This window comes from Crassostrea angulata, chromosome 6 (genome assembly GCF_025612915.1).
Source record: "Crassostrea angulata isolate pt1a10 chromosome 6, ASM2561291v2, whole genome shotgun sequence".
In the NCBI taxonomy this organism is placed as follows: domain Eukaryota; kingdom Metazoa; phylum Mollusca; class Bivalvia; order Ostreida; family Ostreidae; genus Magallana; species Magallana angulata.
The window spans coordinates 50980752-51004845 of record NC_069116.1 but is presented as its reverse complement, the minus strand read 5'-3'; the positions used below and the strand labels follow the sequence as shown (position 1 = coordinate 51004845).

Below are 24094 nucleotides of genomic sequence, written 5' to 3'. Positions count from 1 at the left end.
ACAAACGTCACTTTTTATAGGATTTTCATCTGATTTGAAAATCATTGCAACACCACTGAAGGTGATAAATTAATATCAAACTGAGGTACTTTAAACCCGGCTCTTGGGATCCCCTGTGTATCACCCTCTAATGGCCGCCTGTCATAAATAAGATGAATAGCATTTGAGATATCACACAACACTTGTGATTTGATAGATGGCTTTAGCCATTAACCCCCGAATACCCAGGACTTTGTTAAGGTGTCGTGATTGTCAAACGTCATTTCTCAGCCCCTTACCACTGTATGACAGTTGTTATGAATATGTAAAGTTTATCATATTTTAATTCTTTATTGTGAGAATGAATTCACCCCGAAGTTGAAGGTGTTGGCTACCTCGTTATAAAAGTCATAAGGTTGAGTTCAATCAAACGAAGGATAAAAGAAAATATTAATAATCAAATTTGCATTAATGAAATATAAAAATAATGAACTTTGATAGCTAGATCATGCATGCTATCTTCAATAACTCAAAAATGAATTGAATAGGGTGTAAATTAAGATTTATTTTAAGGTTATAATAAAGTATATGCGTTCAAGATTAAACATGTTACAGTTAGCAATGAAAAGAGCAGACATTTTTTAAGCGTTAATGAATTCTAGGTAATTAAACAGAGCACTGCATGGCATTATTTCTTTTAGTTCATAAGTCATATCATATCAAATTACTGTCACAAAGTGCGCATAAAAATCATCAAAATCGATCTAGTGTTTGCGTTGAATGGTGAAAAGTATGAATGAAAACAATAGTTTTAGAACATGAAATCTTTACTTGCGATATTTGGACAAAACATTTGAATGAGTTTCACTATTTGATAAAAGAGTTTAACTGGTATAATGTATAGCAAGAACTTTTGTCTTATAAAATTAGTTCTAAAGAAAAAAAAACTTGAGACAGAGTATAAACTTTGAGTCCCGTATAAACGTGTCTGATAAGTACGTGATAACTTATTATTATAGTACAGGGAAAAATTTCATTACAAAAATGTTTTAACATCGGACGCTTGTGGATTTGTGTGATGAATACTTGCGTCTTATTTTCACAGTACTACATGCATAATTACTCTTTTTGTTATATATACTTCTATCATAAAATGAATGTATTACTAATGTGTAAAGGGTTATTTTCGCCCCGTGTAATTTTCGTCCTTCTACACATGCAAACAGTTTCGCCCTGTCTTGAATTCGCCCAGACACAGTTGTGTTTTAAGAGAGATATTAATTTGAGACTTTGGAGTATTTGCCCAGTCTTAAATTCGTCCGCAGACAACGATGGCGAAAGGGTGAAAGTGAAACGGGCGAATATTTCCCTGTATTCAGTATTTATATGTTTTATCGATATAGTGTATGTTATTTAATTTATATATTTTTAGACCTGTAAATTTCTCTCTGTGAAGTAAAATCCTCGTAGAGCTTGAAATAGTTTATGTGCATTTCTTCTTCTGTACCTTTTATTTTTATGTGAACGGGAAGTTCCATTATAGGCTAAGCCATTTGATACAATAACTGAAAATGATTTTCATTTAGAAATTAAACATATGTTTGACATCGTTTAATTTTATCACATGTTTGTGTTATCTCAGAGGTTATAAGTAAACACAAAACATATTTGTCACTATTTATGGGTTATGGGCGCTGATGAAAGGTACAATGTACAACTGAAATGTTTCTAAAGCAATTAATGATGTACATGTAAGCTGCCTGCGACCAGCAATCCCAAAAGGTGCTATGAACACCATTCACTATATAAAAAGGGATCTTGGTTGTAGGAGCTACAAGACTCAAGTCCAAAGTTCAACATATACATAAACGATCTTGATCCTGGGGGTGCAGGTCTCAAGGTCAAAGTTCAACACATCAAAGCAATATACGTGAACTTGACCCTGGGAGGCGCAGAGGTCTATGTCAAAGTTTCAAATGTCGTCAAATGTCATAAAATAGCCGCTCGATACGCCGCCGGTAGTCGAGTAAAGTGTTGAAATTAAAGACGATCGTCTGAACAAGCAAGCGACATTGTGTTTCAATTAATTGATTAGCAAATTAATGAAAGTTTGGCTTGATTTGGATTGAAAATTAAGATATTTTTAGATAAAATAATGAAGCATTTTGAATAAAAACACCAACCCCAAAGTTGCAGTAGTTCACTGATGGAGATGGATTTTGAATTAAGTGCGTTTGATTTATAAGGGAATTTTTGTGAATAAGTTGCTGACATCAAAGGGTGCAAATATATTTGTCGTTCCTGGCCAGAAGCCAAATAATACCTGTTTTAATACAAGGTTAAATTTTGACGTTGATAAAGCTTTATATATTTATAGAAAAAAAAACCACGAAAATAATTGTTCAAATTCATTATTTCTACGACATACATAGGACATATGTAATTCGATTGCAATTGATTTCAATTTTTGCTACTGATGACAGGAAAATAATATGGAAAAACGAGTAAAAACATATTTAGGAAATTCAAATAACCAACTAACAAATTTGAACAGTAATTTTGTTTTTTGTTTTAATGTTCTTTACATCTAACTCGGTTAAATTTATTGACTTTAGTATTATTACGGGCAGATACACAGATTTTTTTATCAATTAATATATAAAACTTATAATACGCGTCAAAATTTATCCTTGTGTTCACGCAGATATAATTTGTATAAAATGAAGTATGAAAACCAAAAGTAATGCATTTATAAGTGAATGGTGTTGGAAAAAACAAATTTCAGGAATCATCTACACATCTCTTAAAGTCTCAACTAGGGCAACCAAATGTTCGATAAGTAGTTTTTTTCCTAATGCATGTGGAATTTTTGTACCTCTGAGTAAACTTAATCCTTAAAACACGTAACATGTGAAATTATTGAGCAGTGGTATTTGAAATTGATGGAAAGCAATATGTAACGTGTACATTTTCCAGACAGAATTTAAACTCTATCTTGTCAACGGTATTTTCAGAGAACGATCGAATTGTCCGATGTACAACATCCTGTAATACACGAGATAGTTGTCTTACTATAAAAGTGCAATAAGAAATATTGCTATAAAAGTTCATTTTTGGAAATCAAAACTTGCTATTAGTAATCGGTTCTAGTTAGTGAATTTTAGTGATAGATCATCATTCAGCTATACATTCATTGAGTCCTCTCTCTCTCTCTCTCTCTCTCTCTCTCTCTCTCTCTCTCTCTCTCTCTCTCTCCTCTCTCTCTCTCTCTCTCTCTCTCTCTCTCTCTCTCTCTCTCTCTCTCTCTCTCTCTCTCTCTCTCTCTCTCTCTCCTCTCTCTCTCTCTCTCTCTCTCTCTCTCTCTCTCTCTCTCTGAACTAAGAACTGCAACTCGTACATATTTTCAGCTTTTGAGTGAAATTTTTTAGTTATCATGAAGGAAAACTGCATTTTTTAAAAAAAAGTTGAGTGCTTAATGAAAAAAGCCTGATATAAATTTTTAAATGGTTCAGATCGAGGGTTTAATGTACCGATATATTCCTTAATACATAGAATTACTCCTAAAATTATACTTCTCTAGTTATGAATTTGACTGAATATGGATGTCTAATTTCAAATTAATGTGGTTTGATGTCTCAATTATTCGGACCAATTTCCTTTTGAAAAACACACCACCTAATATTTAAAGACATACTTGGAGTGCAAAATGTATCAAATCTGACTGTTTCATGTAAATTAGCGTGTTTTCCTTTGTACCACTGTGACACATGTACAGAAGTAATGTTATGTTCATATGATTTAATACTATATAAGAGGCTGAAAGAAAAGAAGCGGGAACTTGGCTATTAATATTTTTATTTAGTAATATTTGCATTTGAAAGAAATAAAGAATTTGTGTACAGTATTTTGGAAAAGGTGAGTGTCTCCATTGCTACAAACCCAAAACATAACTTTCTTGAATATCTCTCACACCATTCTGAAAAGTTATATGTAAAAAATTTAATACCTGAAATATATAAGTAAATCAGACACTGGAAAATTATCTTTTTGTAGCAAAATTGTAAAATCAAATATATAAAAAATGCTATATAAATGTAAAAGATATGATGAACAGAGGCGGATCCAGCAATTTGGGAAGGGGGGGGGGGGGGGGTCCAATTGATGAAATCAATGCGTACAAAAATCATTATTTGTCAATAAACAATGTCTTTTGAACGTTCTCCGTGCGTAAATTTAATAAACAGTTATTTCGTCAATATCTATTTCATATTTATTTTAATATCAGAGTGCACTGCATTTATTAAGCGTATAGGTTTAGGTAAGGAAGATTTGCATAATTTCTAGCCCTAAAAAACAAGTCTACAGTAGTGAGTCTGTGTTTAATAGAAAGAAACACTAAGAAACAAAAAATAATTCAGACTAATTACAAGCTATTAAAAAAAATAATTTTTGGGTAATTTTTTTATGTCTTCGATGTGTAAATTCTGAACTATTTATCGATTTTGATTTCTATCGATTGCCTTCTCAAAGAAAGGTCTAAATGATAGGATATGACAAAAAATTGGGATAGTTTATCTGTTGAAAAGATGGACCATGTGTGTAATACAATTGTACAAGCAATATAGTCGTCCCAGGGAACTTAATTGATGTGACCTCTGTAATGGGTGCGCCATCTCATCCGGCACTAGTACAGGTGCGATCATAATCAGGAAAGTTTTGAAAAGTTGTGCATTTCCATAATGGGTTACCCCTTACACGGTATTTTTGTAACATGATTTCTGATTTTTTGAAACAAAACAAAAAGGTCTTTCTTTTGTGTTTCATGTGAGTATGAAGGTAGCTAGCATTCCAGAAAAATAGCATAACCCGCATAAGCGGGTTTAATTTTCTCTGTATTTTTCTTTTTTTCATCATCTTCGCTAGCCAAGGGTTTACGATCCGCTTCTCTCCTGTTGTAGAGGAGAGAAGCGGATCGTAAACCCTTGGCTAGCGAAGATGTTTTTTCATATGAAACGAAGTAAAAGTTTTTAATTATACTAGTAATTACTTAATTTAACTAAACAATAAATTTGAAAGCAGCTTTTAAAAGTAAAACGAATGTGTGTGCTCGTACTTGAACGTCGTTTTACTCGATGGATTATCAGTTCAAACTGTATGTTTACTCATGGAAGTGAACACCGGATGCTGAAGGGGGGGGGGGGTACTTTTTTCGATAAAAAAATAGTTAGGTTTTTTTTCATATCAGAAATACGTGTAATTAAATTACGGTACGTTGTGAGAAAATCTTTAGATAAGCAATTGTAAAATCATTTATTTGAGATGATTACAGTATTTATATTATGAATGGGAAAATTGACTTTAAATAGGCATTAGAAGTTTTCAAAAAAATTCATATGTCCCAGAGAAAGGGGGAGGGGGGGGGGTTCCGACCTCCGGAACCCCCCCCCCCCCCCCTTCTGGATCCGCCAATGATTATGAATTTGTTTTAACAATCATGATTATAAGAGTCAGTGCCCTTCAATGGTACAGTGTATATATTCTGAACTCCCTCCTGGATAAAAATGTTCAAAATGCTGTTCATCGAAGATCGGAAACACTTTGTTCTAGATTGTTCAAAATATGATCAATACATCTCTTTAACACCACATATCTATACTTCACATGTTCACGTACTGACGAACATGATTCCGGGAACTTTCGTATACGGTTCTGTAGTTACACAACATCCGGTGAAAAAACAAGGTGCAAGCACGTAGAGAATTTTTAAGATTTTAGCATCGTCATGTCAGAGAAAAAGATTTATAGAGAGTCTGAGGTCACTGGCAAAAAGGACAAATCTACGTGGCTCATCATTCACGACAATGTTTATGATGTGACAAAATTCTTGGAAGAGGTAAGCAACAAGTTGATCACTTCGCAATATCTAGACTGGTCAAAAAGTAGAACTGTGACCTCTATCATGTCTATTTCACAAAGGTTTCAATGTCAGTTTGAGAAGTTTTATGTAATATTTCTATGAATGATATGAATGGTCGACCGTTTGAAATGAATTTTGGGTGATTTTTTTTTCAATATTCGCCTCCTCAAGTAAACATTCCCCAAGAAATCGTGCAGCTACATGTATCTTTCTTGGCGTGGCTGCTTCTTTTTAAGAAGCTTTGTATAAGGTTTTTGCCTTCCTCACCGATTACTGATGTCAGATCACAATTAAACATACTAAACGCCCCAAATCAATGTTAAGAATATTGCAGTATAATTTCTTTAACACCTGTCCATTTTCTCAATTTGATAACTGATTAAATGTTGAAAGAATGAATGTTGAAATTCAATGTTTAAAGCTTCGAAATGAAGTCAAAAAACTAGGTAAAAAGTTGCAAGCATCCCCAAATAACTACTTTATATAAATCATATTAAAATCTTTGAGGAAACATAATAAGGAAGCACGAAAACAGTAAAAATGGTGAATTGAAATATGCATGTGAGAATTTAGCAGGTAAAGCAATTAAGGAAGGCATATTTTAAAATCAAATCAAAACTAACAAACAATCACAGTCTTTCACAGACTGTTTAAGGATTGGTTCAATTTATTCGATTTATAAATCATGCATTGTGCAATTTTTGTTCTATGCTTTGAAATTTGGATGTGTGCTTTAAAAAAAAACCCAAAAGATTTTGACAAAAATTCAAAATTTTATCATGAGAGATGATTCTACGGGTTGGTAATAATTAACAAAGCTTCTTATTTAGCATTAAGGAAAGAGTTGGGTGCACTTCCCATTGTTTTCAGAAAATATGAATTATCATCATGATTATACAGACAATATTACAGGTATTATTACAATTGCAGAAAATTGTTTCAGATCTTGCTTTAACAACATGCATATTAAGAGAATGAGCAACTTGCAGGCAATTGAAAAACTTGTTGGCAAAACTGTATACGGTACAAAGAATGCTTGATATTATTGGTTCACATACTAATACATTATCTATAAATGTTTTCAAAAATAATTGAAATTAAAATAAATTGAAAAAGCATTGTAGAATTTTTAGTTTTCAGAGACATTAAAATATTAAAGAAAAAGGTAATGGAAAATTGTCAATCAATTCTACAGCCGATTAATAAGTATACAAAATCTAAACAAGATTGAAATTCAGAAATTCAACCATACTTAAATTTCTCCATTTCCAAGAGGGTTCATTCTATTTTGACTTAGTGAAGAATAAGCGACTTGGCGCCTACGTATTACTGATAGAGGTTGGCAGATAATGCAATCCTATTATTCCAAGGGATGAAAGACATTGTTTTAACTGTCTTACTGTTGTTGAAGATGGACATCATTTTTTATTTGCTCAATGTCCTCTTTATAAACAACTACGAAGTGAATATTGTTCACTTTTTAATTACTTACACATGTATATCTTATAAAAAATTTAATCCAGCAGATGTTAAGTCAACAAGAAATATTTTGTAACTTCATACATGAATTTAACATAAAAAATGTATATACTACATGTAACTTTATTTGTATACTGTATGTATGACTTGGGCCACATGTGGTTTTTGTCAATGAATTGAATTGATTTAACTTGTTTTGAACAGCATCCTGGTGGTGAAGAGGTTCTGTTGGAACAAGCAGGTATGTGCTGTAATCTATAAACTGACTCATCAGTGAGGCCTAAAAAAAAAAGTTGTGTGTATAGGGTAACCCGACCTAACCTACAAAAATGCCCCTATCCTACCATTTTTAGATGTCTCTTTTTATCTGATTGTGAATTTTATATTATTTCTATTAAAAAATCTGTTTTTAAATATGACACAAACAAACATTCTTAGGATTCATGCAGAAAAAAATATGATAAAATTAAAAAAAATCCCTACCTACCTAACCTAATTGTTTCATAAGTGTTACCCTAAACACACAATTTTTTTTTATAGGCCTGATAGTAAATGTCAATCATTGGAATCAGTAATTGATATTACTAGACAGTTGGCCATTGTTTTCATCATTGTCTTCATTGTTACAGGCCGAGATGCAACAGAAGCATTTGAAGATGTTGGACATTCCAATGATGCCAGAGAGCTGATGAAAGATTATTTAATAGGCGAACTTCACCCAGTAAGTTCACAAATTGATGATTAAAATGCACCTGAAGGAGCAACTTTTTGACAATCACAACCCTGATAATATAATTGATTCAAAATATGAGATGAAAAAATATTTCATATATCTATAAATGTATAACGAAAATTATTTTAATTTATTTATTTACTTTAGGATGATAAAAAGGGAACATCAGTAAAGGTAAGCAGTATTTTAACAAATGTTTAAGCCTCTATCTGTATCTCTATTCAACTATATATACAACTATCTCTATACAACTATATATACAACTATATATAGTTAACTTTTGTTATGCAAGTATATTCTTTAATATATGAATGATACGGTCTTGTGGGACTTTGGTGGTGATGAGCACCGGTAATCAGCTTAAAATCATGATGGATAATTGTTGCCTACTTATTTGGAATATTACCGGTAAACAGATTCATATTTGATGACAATTGTTACATAATTTTTTTTCTTCAAAATGCATGTAGTTATAATAAAGATGCATGGGCAATCCTATGCAATAATCTCTACTTATAAAGATATGAAACTTGAAGATGTTATACTAAATATTTCTTAAAAACTAATCATTTTAGCCATGTAATTTAATGAAATAAAACATAACCGTCACAAGTTTTCTTATAACAATACTTTCAGACCAATTTTAAGTTACTCGTACAATTTTGTTGTACATTGTATTTCTTTTTGATTTTCTTGATGAAATTGACATTTTCACTGTCTAAAACATAATGGGAAAGCAGTCCATCTTAATTTTAACATTAAAAGATTTAAGATTACAATTTTTTTGTGACTAAATGAACACAAGATGAATAAATACATGTTCTTGAGAAGGAAATGCAATACATGTATAATTGAACCTCACGGCCCAGGGGCCAGTAATTCTGGTGTTTGGAGAGGGCTCTAACATTGATATAGTATAATACATGTAGTATCTTAACTGAAAATAAAAAATTCACAGACCCCAATTTCATGCAGGTACCGGTAAGGAGGTTGGGGAGTTGGAGTTGCTCCCTTGATCATGTCGTGAAGTATTGGAATTTCTGAGCCTATGGGACCTTATTTTTATTGTAGTCTGTTCTAGGCCTGATTTATCTTTAATTCTGTATATTTCAGACCAACACCTCTTTCAATCCTCCAAATACAGGCTCTGCATCAGGGCAAGTACATTTTTGGTTTTGGGTTTGTTTAATGATTTTAATCAGTAAACATTTTCGATATATATGAACTTTTTGTGATCATTTTAATTTTAATGTATGTACAAGTATCAACTGTGGTTTTATATTTCAGGAACTGGACTGGTTGGTTGCTACCCCTAGGAGTAGCCCTGGCTGCAGCATTTGTCTACAGATACTTCATGTCCCAAGCCAGCTGAAAATCTTATGTTACTTCTAAACCCATTGATGGTTCAACATTCGCAGAATATGGTGATACATTGGAGATTCATTGTGGTTTTATTTTATTTCACACAATCATGTTATGACATTAAGTGTATGTACCAGCAATTTATGACATTATATCGTAGTTCAAACTGAAACTCATGTAAATTATTATTGATTATGTTTACTTTTATGTAAGTTCCAATAAATGTTTAATTTAAATGAATTGATTTTGAGCGCTTTTTAAATCACTTTTTCAATGCTAAGTTTGTTACAACACAAAGGTTATAATTTTGGAATTAGCAAGGTTTTAGTGATCAATAGACATGACAGAACTTCCTAGACAGAATTGTGATGTCACAAATTAAACATGATCTGTGCCACACTTTTGAATCTCTTAACCACTTATCAATTATAATTATTTTTTTTGGAGGGGGGGGGGGGCAAATTGATCAACCAACCTTATTTTCCCATAGTGAGATTGCGACCAATAATAATACAAGAAGTTGAACCATTCTATCTTGTACTATAGAAAATGTGATAAATTCATTATTATCTAAATTAATTTAAGTGTACTACCGAAGTACCTTTGTGAAAAATTAATAAAGATGCATAAACTACATAAAAGCTGTAATAAAAAAGATCAAGTTCACACTTCTAATATTTACGTATTTACATGCATATTGTGCAATCTACTTGCCAGAAATCGAATACACACCGTACTTGATTAACTGCCATTGCATATGAAAAAGGAAACCAAAACTGACTTTCCATGCCCGTAAACTTCATCAAATTTTTAGAAATTCAATTTGGTATCTTTATTTTGTCAAACAAAACCTGGTGTAGATTTGCTACTAAACAGAAATCTAAGGTCAACTCTGTTTTGTAAATCTTTGCCATTTTTATAGTAAATAGTTTTGTAACTGCATTGGAAGAGGTAGACAACCAACATAGCACTGCATGCTCTTACCTCCCTTCATAACAATACTTTTACGAATGATTCGTTTACATTGCTGTTTTAAAGTAATCTGCTTAAGACGCATAAATGAAAGTACTTCTTCATAATCAGGTTGAAATGTAGGATTCAGGGGTACATATGTATCGGGTGAAAAATCTGATACCCAGAGTCCAGCATTGACAAATTTTTCTAGCAAGGCTAACTGTGTTTCTAGAGTCACAAAGGTTCTTGCACATTCAAAGGGAGTTAATCCCATTGTATTCACTGCTTCAACATTAGCACCACTCGAAACTAAAATATCAGCAAGTTTGTATTCAAAATGAAATACATGGTTATGATGGAACATTTGCCGTCCAAATATAGCACGTCCATATGTAGTCTTCTTGAAATTGTCAGAATTTTGTATGGACTGACTACAAGCGACATGAAGAGCAGAGTTTCCTTCCTTATTAAAAAAATTTACATTGTTGTACATATCCAGTAAGGATTTAGCTGCTAATGTTTGGTTTAAGTAGCAGGCTATAATCAAAGGTGTATTTCCCATTTCATCTTCCGCACAAACATCCGCCCCAGATTTGAAGAGTAAATCAATGACTGCTGTTTGTCCATTTTCAGCGGCTCTGTGTAGAGGAGTCCTAGAATGAGAATCTCTACTGTTTACATTAGCTCCATGGTTAATTAGGTCTGAGCAAATACTAAGGTGACCTGCATAAGCTGCATAATGTAGTGCACTTAACTCAGCACTGGTCTTTACATCCAAGTCCACATTCCTTTTCAACAATGCAGAAAGAAACTTAGTTTGATTGAATTTGGATGCAGAGTGAATCGGACAAAGAACATGATTAGACTTTTCACAGGTAGCTGGCTTTTCAGGGTTTGCTCCCTTTTCAAGAAGTAAGATTGCAATGTTTTCAGCATCCATCTCTAAGGAGTATGACAAAGGAGTCTTTGAGTAAATTATTGTTGCATCCAGATCAACGTCTTGACTGATGGTCATTTTCACCATACTTTCATCCACTTTTGAAATGGCTTTTGTCAATTCAAAGAGGAGTTTCTTTTTCTTCATTTTGTCTGAAAGTAGTGCAATATATTGATTACAATTTCATTTTTGTGAACAATGTATGGGTATATACATGTAGCCATTTGCTCAATTACATTTTCTTAAAAGAACTGTTACCGAATCTACCATATTTTTACAGTCTTATGGAACTAACACGCATCATACTTAATTATTATTCAGTTATTAAATATTGCAGTTCTGGATGCACAAAAGGATATATTTTATCAAAGATGATCAATCAGTGTTTTACAAAATGGTAAAGGTGGGGAGAACCTATGACATATTCATTGCAATTACTCACAACTTACTTTGGTAGAATTGGTTTTTAAAATCTAAATCTGATTGTTATTACTGTAAATTCCTAGTAATTAAAGGCGAGGAATTTATATCCGCGTAAAATCGCGAGAAACACCCATCACGGATTTTAAAATCTCGCCTTTATTTTCTGAGAGTTGGGAACTATAAGAAATATGGAAAAATGTTCTGCGTTCGTGAATTTATATTCTCGCGATTTTGATACAAAACAGTGTTATCGCGGAATTAAGTACATTGTACTCGCGTAATATAAGGAATTTAAAGTAACTATTAAGTACGAATTAGTAAAATATTGTATAGTATGTCCCAAAATATTATTTTCAGCACATTGTCTTGAATCAAACAATATTTATAAATTCTTCAGGGCTCAAACGATTTTCATTCAATATAAAAAAAAAAATCCAAACATTTCTCCTGTGGAAACTATAGCTTGTCCGGTGTCAATACACAGCTAAATATAAAAAGTCAATGGGAATTTTGCATTGCAACAGACATGACAGTACCTGAATGATAACATTAAAAAAATTGTGCAAGGTATCCTGGGTGACTTAATAGCTTCCGAATGGAGAAAAGATGTCAACATTTTTCCATTAGAGGTCTCTGTAAGAAATCTGTTATTGAAAAATGCTAATATGCAATAAAGATATCTTGGATATTTCCCCTTTTATCGATTTTAGTTGCACTTCTTACACAGGTTTGTGTATTGCTATTAGAATTCGTCGGAAAGCAAAAAGATCTTAGGGCAGATTATATATACATCCAGTTTAATTGTAACAATTGGACCGTTTACTGCAATTACCAGCGCTTACCTTTAGGGGTAAACATGTAAAGCACTGGGGCATCTTATCCTATAAGCTCTCTTTTAATGATAAGTATTTATACTATAGGCCTAGTATTAATACGCTACATAAACAGTGGTAAACGGTGAAGAGAGCTGAATGGAATAAGAACATGAAGAACCTCCGATCGGCACGGTGGGTGAAGGATTTAATTGTGTCAAAAAAGTATTGCGTTAGCATCCAAAGGCACCATATAATGAATACAACCGATATGTTTATTTGACTTGAGCATATTGACATAGTCCCATTACCTCTTGATTCGACCATAGCCTGGTTTTCCATTTTTGTACAAAAGTACAAACGTTAAAACGGAGGAATATTCGATAAAACAATTCCTTACACTTCCGGAGTGACAGAAACTTGTTAATTCAACCATCATCACCATTCGTTTATAAATCTCAGTAGCCCATTCGCCTAAAAAGTACATGTACCTATATAAAAAAAAAACCAAAAAAAAAAACAACAACCCCAAAACAGAATAATATTTAACCACTGTTAACGGTGTCTTGTTTAAGCATGCCATAAAGTATATGAAAACATAAAAAGTAAAAATCAAAATTTAGGGATCCGCCAACCAACTCCTAATAACAATCACATGATAAACATGTATGAAACTTTAATCTTTGCCGTCTTTTACATTTCCATTTTGTTTCTGTTTTCCAGTCGATCCGAAACTAGACAGGCCTTTGTTGCTACATGGAATGTGCCATCGGAAGTATGCTCTCAAAAATTCAACATTGAGTTTGATCTCAAACAATTCAGGATAGATAGTAACAAAAATACATCATTCATGGGAGAAGAAGTGGTTTTGTTTTATGAACCACTTCCGGGATTATATCCGAAATATCTGTCAAATGGATCGGCCCTTAACGGCGGAATCCCACAAGTAAGATGTAAAAAGTAAATTGTACTTAAATGCATGTACAAAAATGCCGCTGTTCAAAACTTTGCCATTCGCCTCCCTGCAACTTACATATGCATGTATCAAACATACCACATATCACAATATAGAAACGAAACTGTTTTTGATATGATGATTTTTATATGACCAGAGAGTTCCATTCGACCACCACTTCCAGAAAGTGGCAAACGACATCGATGTTCTTGTTCCCGCCAAAGACTTTTTGGGGAAAGGGGTTATTGATTGGGAAAGCTGGAGGCCAATATTTGAAAGAAATACATACGAACCAGATAAACTTATATACATCAACGAGTCAAAGAAACTGGCCAAATCTTTATACCCGGCTTGGAACTCTACAATGATAGGCAAAATGGCGGAAATTATGTTTGAAGAGTCAGCGAGGTACTCTATCACGGTATATACATGTATATTGTAATAAAAATTCGGACAGGTGTGTCAGCTTCCTTAAAATACTGTTATATCAGTGATATAAAGAGAAGATGGGGGAACAAGATAGCGCAAATGCCCATTTGGTTAAGTCGTAAAATACAATTTTAAATTAAAATTTTTCAAACTAAATATACTTGATTTTTAAAGCATAGTGGGTCATCTCTCCACGTTTTTGTTGATTGAAATCGGTTTGATTTCCTTTATACCTTATATAGACCATGACAAAAATATGGAGCTCAGACCCACTCTATAAAAGAAAAGTCAATGAAGTTCTAAAAATGACACTATTAGGAGGTTTTGACACGCATACCCCAGTTTAAATCAACCTATTCCAAATATTTAATATATTTAAGGGTTGTTATGGTAAATATACATTGTTTTCAATAATTTAGAAAGAAATTATGAGATTTGTTGATATTTCAATTTTATAGTATCTTATCTATCCTCGTATACGCAGTTTACACGCCTTATTCACCCATCTTCTAATTATAATGAATCTTACATGAAGTGAGTATATTGGTTTTGTTTTAAAGAAAATTAATGGAAAAGACGTTGATGATAGCCCGAGATTTACGACCACGTGGTTCGTGGGGGTTTTATGGTTTCCCCAGATGTTTCAACTACGAAAAAGATGAAGATAAATGCAGCAAGGAGACGATGAAATTCAATGATCAGTATGGATTGTTTACATATTTAGAATTCAACGACTTTACATGTGAGAGAGAGAGAGAGAGAGAGAGAGAGAGAGAGAGAGGATGTATCATACAATCATGTATAATTACTCTCCAATATTTCAGACTAAGTTGGTTGTTCCGAGCCAGTAAGTCGCTGTACCCCTCCATATATCTATCCTCCGAGTTCCCCTCCCCTTCTAGCCGTCAGAAGCGTGTACAAGGGATCCTGAACGAAACTCTGAGAGTCCATTCTCGTTTTTCTACAAGCAGTACGCGAATGTACGCATACAGTACTTACAGATACATGGACAATGACATGTTCTATTCACAGGTAACGTACATAATCCAAAGGAATTCAATGAAAATTCAATATTGTTATGAGATTTTTGAAATTTATCGGAAATTTTCCATCCGTCATGTTACGTTTGTTAAGTACATGTACCATCTGTTTTGATGATGAAGGAGGACCTAATTAACTCCATTGGGCAGTCCTTTGACGCTGGGATGGACGGGGTAATACTCTGGGATAGCAGTAAGAACTTCAAATCTCGGGCGGACTGCCAAAATGTCAAAGATTACCTTCAATTTTCTCTTGGACCTCTCGTAAAAAAAGTCATCGATTTTGCCGAGAAATGCGGTGCGGGTTTGTGCAGTGGACACGGGAAATGCGTGCGCAATTCTTGGGTGAAATCTACCGGACTGCAGTTATTTCTTGCACATAGTGTGCATGTACATGTATATGATTTTGAAAATTATGAATGTAAATGTTATAAAGGATGGCTTGGTACACAATGTAACCAACCAAGCTAACAGTTTAGACCAATAACTTAGCAGCACATATACTAGTATACAACTGTACGCCATAAACATATATTTACCCCATTATTGCATTAACATTCAAGCTTTACCAAAATTCTTCAGAGGAGAAAATACTCATTTTAAAATTCAGCTAGATTCTTCAATTAAAAAACCCCCAGAAAATTCTGCCTGTTTATTGCAATGCTTAGCAGTCGACTTTGAAGTTGGTCAGTGCGACTTTTATAATGGTGTTCATGTCAGAAGGTCTGTTGCTGCAGATGGCGCTACGTTGAGCGTGGGCCGCGGAAGAGCTGCGTACATACTCTATATGGAAGACAGGCTGCAGAGAGAAAGGAGCTGATAAATGACTGCAGTGTTTTGGTTCTTTTGTAGTTTTTAATTTTTTATATATCAATACATTCATTATAGTGAATTGAAAGAAATATACATGAATACATGTGCCCTTTGCTAATATTCAATCACAAGTTAAAAATCATGACATAAAAAATTGTCATGAATTATTTGTGATAATTTTAATACACAATTTGAAAATTATTGCTTGAAAATTTTGCCATGACTAATTTTTTTGATGATTTAAACTTGAAATTGAAAATAATATGCAGTTAGTGCACACGCTTTACATGATTGTAAAAACTACATCTTATACTGTATTGCCACAACCTGCCAATCTGATTTTTTTTTTTATAGTTTTATATTTACATGTATCTACCAAGTGTTATTCCCTAAATGTCTTACGGAAACTTATAGTTAATTCATAGCTCTATAGAAACAGCCAGACTGGAATAAACACGCCCCGTTTATCGATTGATCGAAATTTACAGCGGCTGACACTGACATGAAAGTGACAGGTCTGAAATTGACACGCCGTGTTTCTCGATCGGTCAAGACTTACAACTACCAAAGAAAAATCACGGACTGCAAGAAATAATCATGATGATGTCAAAGCTCAAAGTCTCACAGGAGACGATTTAGCTGTTTCTTTTCGCTAACGTACTTATGTATGTTAACAGTAATTAAGTGAATTTTACTTGCTTTTACGCTCAATTTATTAATTAGTTAAAAAAAAGATGTTAATATAAACAATAAAATGTTTTCTTTAATGATTCATGCAGGTTATGAAGGTAGTGATCATTGCAGAAAAAAATTACATAACCCGCTAACGCGGGTTATGTATTTTTTCTGCAATGTCGCTACCTTCATATCCCTAATGAATCACCAAAGAAAGCATTTTATTGTTTAAATGTTGCAAATTCTATGCGCAGACTGTGAGTTATTTTATTCATACATGGGACAGTGTTAATCCTTTTAAGTACATTATATGTAAAAATAGCTATGCGAAACCTCTATATCATATCTACCTTTCTGGCATCAAAGAATGGCTGGTACAGGAGACAGTTTTTTTTAACATTGTAACGAAATTGTTCACAAGATTCATTGATGGCAAAATCAAAGTCGTGAAGTAGGTCTTTGATTTGTAACAAATCATTCTTGAGTCCAATGGCAAGTCCATGGTTGTGAGCCTCTGAAATATAAATTAATTTAGGCACAATGAAATTAAGATGCACGTTCCGATTCTGATTGTCCTTTTTAGAAAGAATATATGATTTGTCAATAGTTTTCATGGTAAGCAAAATGTGTGTTATTTGTATTTCATCTTAAAGATGGTTAACTTTTAGATCTTTTTTATAATATAATGCATGGTTTCATTTTTTATCACTAATTTTTATTAATTGTGTTGTTGAGTCGATCTATTTATCGAAAAAAGAAACTCTGCAGAATTGTTTACAAGTATTGCGAGAACCATCGTCCACCGCATTCTTGAAGCATTGAATTTTACCGAATACACGAACATTAAGGTAGTCCATCAATAACTATCATATTTCATATCTTACAGATTGCAAGTTTGATCACTAATATCTTAGTGTGATTTTAAGGTAAGGTTTGCGGCTTGCATTTTTTAGAGGTTGTACCAAAGTTACATACCATTTTGTTCACTATACTAAAGTCTTTTTTCTCATGAAATTCAAATGAATTTTGCCCGTCCCGTTTTATAACTACAAAAGGTCAAAGTTCATGATTTCCAATTTTCATTTTGATGAAATGTAAACAATTTCGTGAAAATATGTACATTTTATATGTGACTATTATGGGGGTTATTTATGCTTAAAATGTTCGAAAATAATATCACTATTAATATCATGATTCACTTTTATTGATTTCTGATGAACTATCTAAAAATAGAATAAAATGCAACAAAAGTCTTAATTTTGGACTACTATTATGTAAACGAAAACATCTTATTTGAAACCTTTCCAAGTCCACCGATTTCAGGAAAAACGTATCTTAGAATATGTGTAATCTGATGTTTCTAAAACACTATTCAAAACAATATGATGCGGATTTCGTTTTCGTGGAAATTGATAAAATGCTTGTGTTCTCTTATTTTTTCATTGAAACTAAAAAAACCCGCGAAATTAAAAAAACCTGAAATCAATTATGACGTCATATAAATTTTGACGTCATAACTGAAATAAAGGGTAGTTATGAAAATGTGTGAGTTATCTCCCTGTAACCGCAAACCTTACCTAAGGAGTTTATTCAATGATAAAGTTTCACCTTTGAAATCTTAAAAAAAAATTAATAAATTTATCATATGTTGAAGTTAACATTGAAGTCTATATGGAAAAAATACATTTTTAATTATATTTCTTTAGTACAAGTAATTTTCTCACATTTCTCTTGGTAAAAAGTTGCAAAAGCTTTCTCCGTCTTCTAATATGCTAAAATTATTCATAGTTTACCATACATATTTTCAGAAAATGATTTTTTAAATTTTCCGTTAGGGCAGACAACTCTTAAAAAGTTTTAAGTGCAAAAAGTTCATTTAATTGACTACATACATACACCCAAGTTTGTTTATGTCAGCCATATAATAGCTTTAAAATATGTATTTGATGTAGTAAAGATCAATCAAAAATGTTAAATTCACCTTAGTTAGATGGACTACCTTAATGCCAACGAGCTTTGCATGACGAAATCAAAATAGTAAAGACGATTCATATGGTAAGAATACTTTATTTAGATACTTACGGTACATTTAGTATATACACTTACCTCTGGCTAGGAATCGGTTATAATCTATCTGGTTGTCGTAGGTGAGGTTGAAGCCCAGGTCGCTTTGGGTATACCCATCTACATTGCCGGGGTCCACGCCATGGCAACCTTGCTGCTGCGCCATCTGGATGCGTTTTCTCATGACGTCTCTGATTCTGAGAACGAAAATTTAAATCGCTTTATTCAAAATCAACCGTATCTGTAAAAGAATACAATGTACGTGTATCGTAATTATTCTGCATGCATCTTAAATTTTTGTAATTATGCATTTAATATGGATATTAATGAATGCCACACAATAATTTTTTTTAATATAAAAGCTTGGGATTTTCTCAGAAAACAGAAGCTTTGAGTGATGTTATGATGGTAATCTGACCCCTGACCTGGTATCCCTGATGTCCACCCAGCGTTCGCCCCTCCATGTTGTTACCCCGTTACCCAGAGCGTCAGGGGGAAACTGGCCTATATCTGGTCTCCAGTCCTCGTAAGTTCCGGCTGAGAAGTAGCAGACTACTTTTTTACCCTTGCTAAAATATGGGGTTAACTATTTAGTAATCGTACTGTTCTCGCAAAGATGCTTTTTTACCATAACAGCGATGAAGATTAGATAATTATCCATATTTTCCATACTTATTTATTTTTACTCATTCGGATTGGATTTGCCATTTTGAAACAATTTAGATCTAGAGGAAATGTGATATTATTTTAAATTAAGCATTACATTACATTTCACGGGTCGAAAACGTATAGTGGGATATACATGCCTCATCCCCTTCACTTTTTCTTATCTTCTTCCAGATACATGTATAAATTATATGCTTTTAAAGTACCTGAGTAGCTCAGGAATAATTCCCCTGCGGTCGAACAAATCAACGACGTAAACGTCCTCATGTATACTGCTGTTGACTAGGATCTCTCCAACGACGTTATTCCATGACATATGCTGATGCGGATGCCAATATGATCCGAACACCTCGACTACACTGAGCGTGAATAATATTACATGTAGAACAAACATATTGGATAAGGAAATTCATTTAAGAGCGATGCATTTATAGTTTTCTCTTATCTATAACCCACTTCTTGTTTTAGGCAGGACTAACCTGATTCCGTTGAACCTGAGCGTAATATTTCTAACAGAAAACTGCTGTATTTGTACGTAACAGTATGTCATCTAGATTTGTGGCAGCTATTTCAGTATTAACAGAGTACTACTTTACTAGAATTCATTATAAAGTTTGTCGAAATTACCTTTCTGAAACCTCTTCAATGGCACGTTTGTTATATAACAACTTGCTTTTTATTTATTTAATATGGTGGCATATTTCTACCATCTACATGCAAGATAATTTAAAAGTCTAAATGCAAGATGATTATGTCAACATGCAATTTACAAATCTTTTAAGAGAACTTGATTTTTAATATGGTAAAATCACTTACTTACGCCCGTATCTGACATCATAGATGCAAGACGCAACAGAATTATGTCAACATGCGAGTAAATAATGTTAACATGCAATATATTTATTTCAACCTGCGAGATAATTATGTTTACATGCAAGTTATCTATAACAACAGGACATAATTAATTCACATGTTGACATAAATAAGTCGCATGTAATCATAGAATTAATACGTCGCATGTAATCATAAATACGTCGTATAATTAACACATATGTCCACATAAATATCTTGCATTCTAACATAATTAATTGGCATGTTGACATGAACACATCTCATGTCGACATAAATATCTTCGTTTCTACATAATTATCTCGCATGTCAACATAAATAAGTCACATATTGTTATAATTATGTCGCATCTTGCATCTACATTTGTATGATGTCAGAGTCTGGCATTTAAGTAAGTCATATTACCCATATAAAAATCAAATCATTAAAAAGATTATAACTTTCTTGTCAACATAATCATATTGCATGTTGATGTTCATGTTGACATAATCATCTTGCATGTTGATGTTCATGTTGACATAATTATCTTGCATGTTGACATAATTATCTTGCATGTTGACATAATTATCGTGCATGTTGATATAATTTATCTTGCAAGAAGGTGGCAGAAATATGCCACCATAGTTTTAGTATAGAAAGATCGCTAGATTAATTTGTGTACACTTTTTTTTGTATATAATTCTGAAGATAATAGATCAAATACATTATCCTTTTCCATATTACATGCTGTATCAGCCAGAGACATCAATATCAGCCCGAGGGCAATCGATAATTCTGCTAAAATGCAAATTTAATTTTAAATTTAAGTTTTTTTTAAAACTAACATCATTCCTTAAAAGAAGGTTACCTCTAATTTATTGATTTGTAAACCGGATCCCGGATGTTACTCAAAGCAACATAAACGTGTTTTTTAACAAAGTTACATTTTTTACTCTCAGACAGGGGATCATCGACATCATCGTTTTCTTCATTAACAGACAACAAACACACACACGGTAGGACAGTTATTGTTTTATTTGTCATAAAACAAAACAGTTTGAATAACGTTGTATTAATTGCGCTATGAATGCTTTGTCATCTAAAATATATGATGTGATTTGATATGATTGTAATTTTCTGCTGGAAGATGTAAATAAATATGTAATACTGGTCACAGGGGAGAAATTCATGCCAAACTTTTACATATTCAATACTGTTTATCCGATAGTTTTTTTTTTAACTGAGCAACGGAAAGAATGACTGTAACATTACAGAGAATTTAAACAATGGACAATAGGCTGTATGTCTGTGTCAAACACCAAACAGGGCCTATCTTTTTATCATTACCGACAATTTGCATAATTTCACTTACTTTTTATGGATAAACATCGTTTAATGAATAATGAAATGCTTTATTTGGTGTTTCATACTGGCAATGGAAACATTACGGGGAAAAGTTATCGCAGGTGATGTAATTTTTGCGACAATAATCGCTCTAAAACACCATGCTTAAATGGATGAAATTCATGAAACTAGTACTGGAAAAAAAACCCCCGTGGACTAGTCAATTTCATTAAGAATATATGTAAAAAAACCAAAAAAAAACAAAAACAAGTCGTATAATTTAAGACTGTTAAAACAATGTTTATGATTGTAATTGGGTCAATAAAACCTGTATTGTAGAATACAGACAGTGACTTTAATGATGATATTCAACTGTAAACAATGAATTCATTATAATCTGTGGCTTATAATAACATATGTGTAAGAGTTGACGCTATATCAGGTATTACTGTCCTCTCTATGATTTGATTCTCTTCAAAACATGCAAATCTGGACAGTCGTTCTTTGGTTTGCCGTGGCCCGGGGGGCGGTGTGGAAGCCCGGGGTGCACGATACCTGGCAGTGGGAGCTGAGCAGTGGACACATCGATACATCGGTCAACGCCCACGTGTTCGATATCGATCTGTTCGATGCCGATCAAAGTGCCATAACCCAACTCCACAGGCATGTACATGTATAATATTCTACCAAATCAATTATGTGTGTTGCAATACAGAAAATATAGGTTATTCAGCGATATATTTCAGTCTTAATTGTCTCAGTTAATTACAACCCTTTGAATTTGTTGGTAATTTCTTTTTGTTGTTTTAACATAAAATATTTTTATTCAGCGACTTCTTTCAGTCTTAGATAATTCCGTTACTCATAACAATAATGATGTATTATAAAGTCAAAAGTAGAGAAGGGGAATGATTAACTATTAAGTATGAATTAGTAAAATATTGTATAGTATGTCCCAAGATATTTATTCAGCACATTTTCTTAAATCAAATAACATTTATAAATTATTCAAGGTTCAAACGATTTTCATTCAATATTTAAAAAAAAACCCACCAACATTTCTCTTTTGAAACACCCCCTCTAGCTATAGCATGTCGGGTTCCAATACACAGCTAAATATAAAAAGTCTATGGGGATTTAGCATTGCAACAGACATGACAGTACCTGGATGATAATATTGAAAAATTGTGCAAGGTATCCTGGGTGACTTAATAGCTTCCGAATGGAGAAAAGATGTCAACATTTTTCCATTAGAAGTCTCTATATGAAATCTGCTTTTGTGTGAATTTTCCAATTGAAAAAATGCCAATGTGCCAAGAAGATATCTTGGATATTTTCCATTTCATCGATTTTAATATGCACTTCGTTCACAGGTTTGTGTACGTCGGAAAGCAAAAAGATCTTAGGGCAGATTACATATACAGCTGTACATCCAGTTTAATAAATACAATTGGACCATTTACTGCACTAATTTCTGGCCATATATGTCCAAAGGCACACACAATTTTTTTATGTAGATAGTAAATAATACAAATCCAGATCAACAGATCCAACCGCCACTTTACATTTCCTAAACGAGCGATTTTTACATGATTAACGTTTATAGAGGCCTTATATTCACAGGCGCTTGTTTCATATTGGTCTATTGTTATTGTGTATAGTTAAATAGACCTCCTGTATGAAACAAGCGCCCGTGCTTATATTATAGGGATACGATTTTCGCTCTAGACCATTTTTCCTATATGGAACGCCAAATTAACATATATTCAAATATTTGTACCTATCTTCAAATAATTGTACCTATCTTCAATTAATTGTACCTATCTTTAAATCATTTGAAGATAGGTACAATTGAATTAAAGATAGGTACAATTGAATTAAAGATAGGTACAATTGAATGGTACAATTGAATTAAAGATAGGTACAATTGAATTAAAGATAGGTACAATTGAATTGAAGATAGGTGTAAATAATTATACCTATCTCTAAATAATTATACCTAGGTACAAATGAATTATACCTATCTTCAATTCAATTAAAGATAGGTTCAATTGAATTATATCTATCTCTAATTCATTTGAAGATAGGTAAAATTCATTTAAAGATAGGTACAATTGATTTGAAGATAGGTTCAATTCAGACATATCTACAAAGGATTTGAAGATAGGTACAATTCAATTATACCTAGGTTCAATTCGTTTTGTGTATTGTTGAAAAAAATGAACGCTCCCTTGAAGACATTTCAACATGGAGGGATTTGAGGGAAGCACCAACAACCCCTCTATTTGATGGGATATCAAGTGCCTATAGAAATTTTTGAAAATAAAGATAAAAAAATATTAAAATCATGCATTCTGACTGTATTTTGGTCTAAACGTTCTACATAAAACAATTGATTTAAGAAATGAAGATGATAATTTTTCTATTGATCGACGTATAGCATTGATGGAAAAGTTTTCCGGTCAATTTTTTCTTTGATACGTCGATCAACAGAAAAATTATCTTCATTTCTTATCATTTAATAAAACATTTTCATATCAGAAACTTTGAAGTGTCATTGATCAAAAATGTAAATAATGTAAATGAAGCGTCGCGTATGAATACAAAACAACAACAGCAACAATATTCAAAATGGATGCGCCTTCATCTGATGCAGTACTATACAGGGAGTATTCATTATTGCC

General features: G+C 32.8%; 4 protein-coding genes across 4 annotated transcripts; 2 read left to right on the top strand and 2 right to left on the bottom strand.

Annotated features, from left to right (window-relative positions):
- The first annotated feature begins 5684 nt into the window (after positions 1 to 5684).
- Positions 5685 to 9710, top strand: LOC128190100 (cytochrome b5-like). The gene is made up of 6 exons (XM_052862011.1): positions 5685 to 5872; positions 7580 to 7616; positions 8005 to 8096; positions 8256 to 8282; positions 9222 to 9265; positions 9396 to 9710. The coding sequence occupies exons 1-6, from the start codon at positions 5762 to 5764 to the stop codon at positions 9478 to 9480; spliced, it is 396 nt and encodes a 131-aa protein (XP_052717971.1). The 5' UTR covers positions 5685 to 5761; the 3' UTR covers positions 9481 to 9710.
- A 128-nt stretch (positions 9711 to 9838) lies between these two features.
- LOC128190099 (serine/threonine-protein phosphatase 6 regulatory ankyrin repeat subunit A-like) lies at positions 9839 to 13021 on the bottom strand. The gene is made up of 2 exons (XM_052862010.1): positions 12908 to 13021; positions 9839 to 11513 (listed from the first exon to the last, which is right to left on the bottom strand). Exons 1-2 carry the CDS (start codon positions 12936 to 12938, stop codon positions 10387 to 10389), a joined length of 1158 nt encoding a protein of 385 aa, XP_052717970.1. The 5' UTR covers positions 12939 to 13021; the 3' UTR covers positions 9839 to 10386.
- Positions 13022 to 13177: 156 nt separating this feature from the next.
- On the top strand, positions 13178 to 15654 carry LOC128189165 (hyaluronidase-like). Its single transcript, XM_052860662.1, has 5 exons — positions 13178 to 13542; positions 13709 to 13959; positions 14541 to 14681; positions 14805 to 15012; positions 15144 to 15654. Exons 1-5 carry the CDS (start codon positions 13252 to 13254, stop codon positions 15489 to 15491), a joined length of 1239 nt encoding a protein of 412 aa, XP_052716622.1. The 5' UTR covers positions 13178 to 13251; the 3' UTR covers positions 15492 to 15654.
- Positions 15655 to 15657: 3 nt separating this feature from the next.
- LOC128189166 (uncharacterized) lies at positions 15658 to 19650 on the bottom strand. Its single transcript, XM_052860664.1, has 5 exons — positions 19445 to 19650; positions 18998 to 19141; positions 18615 to 18769; positions 16859 to 17022; positions 15658 to 15819 (listed from the first exon to the last, which is right to left on the bottom strand). Exons 1-5 carry the CDS (start codon positions 19630 to 19632, stop codon positions 15685 to 15687), a joined length of 786 nt encoding a protein of 261 aa, XP_052716624.1. The 5' UTR covers positions 19633 to 19650; the 3' UTR covers positions 15658 to 15684.
- Positions 19651 to 24094: the final 4444 nt, after the last annotated feature.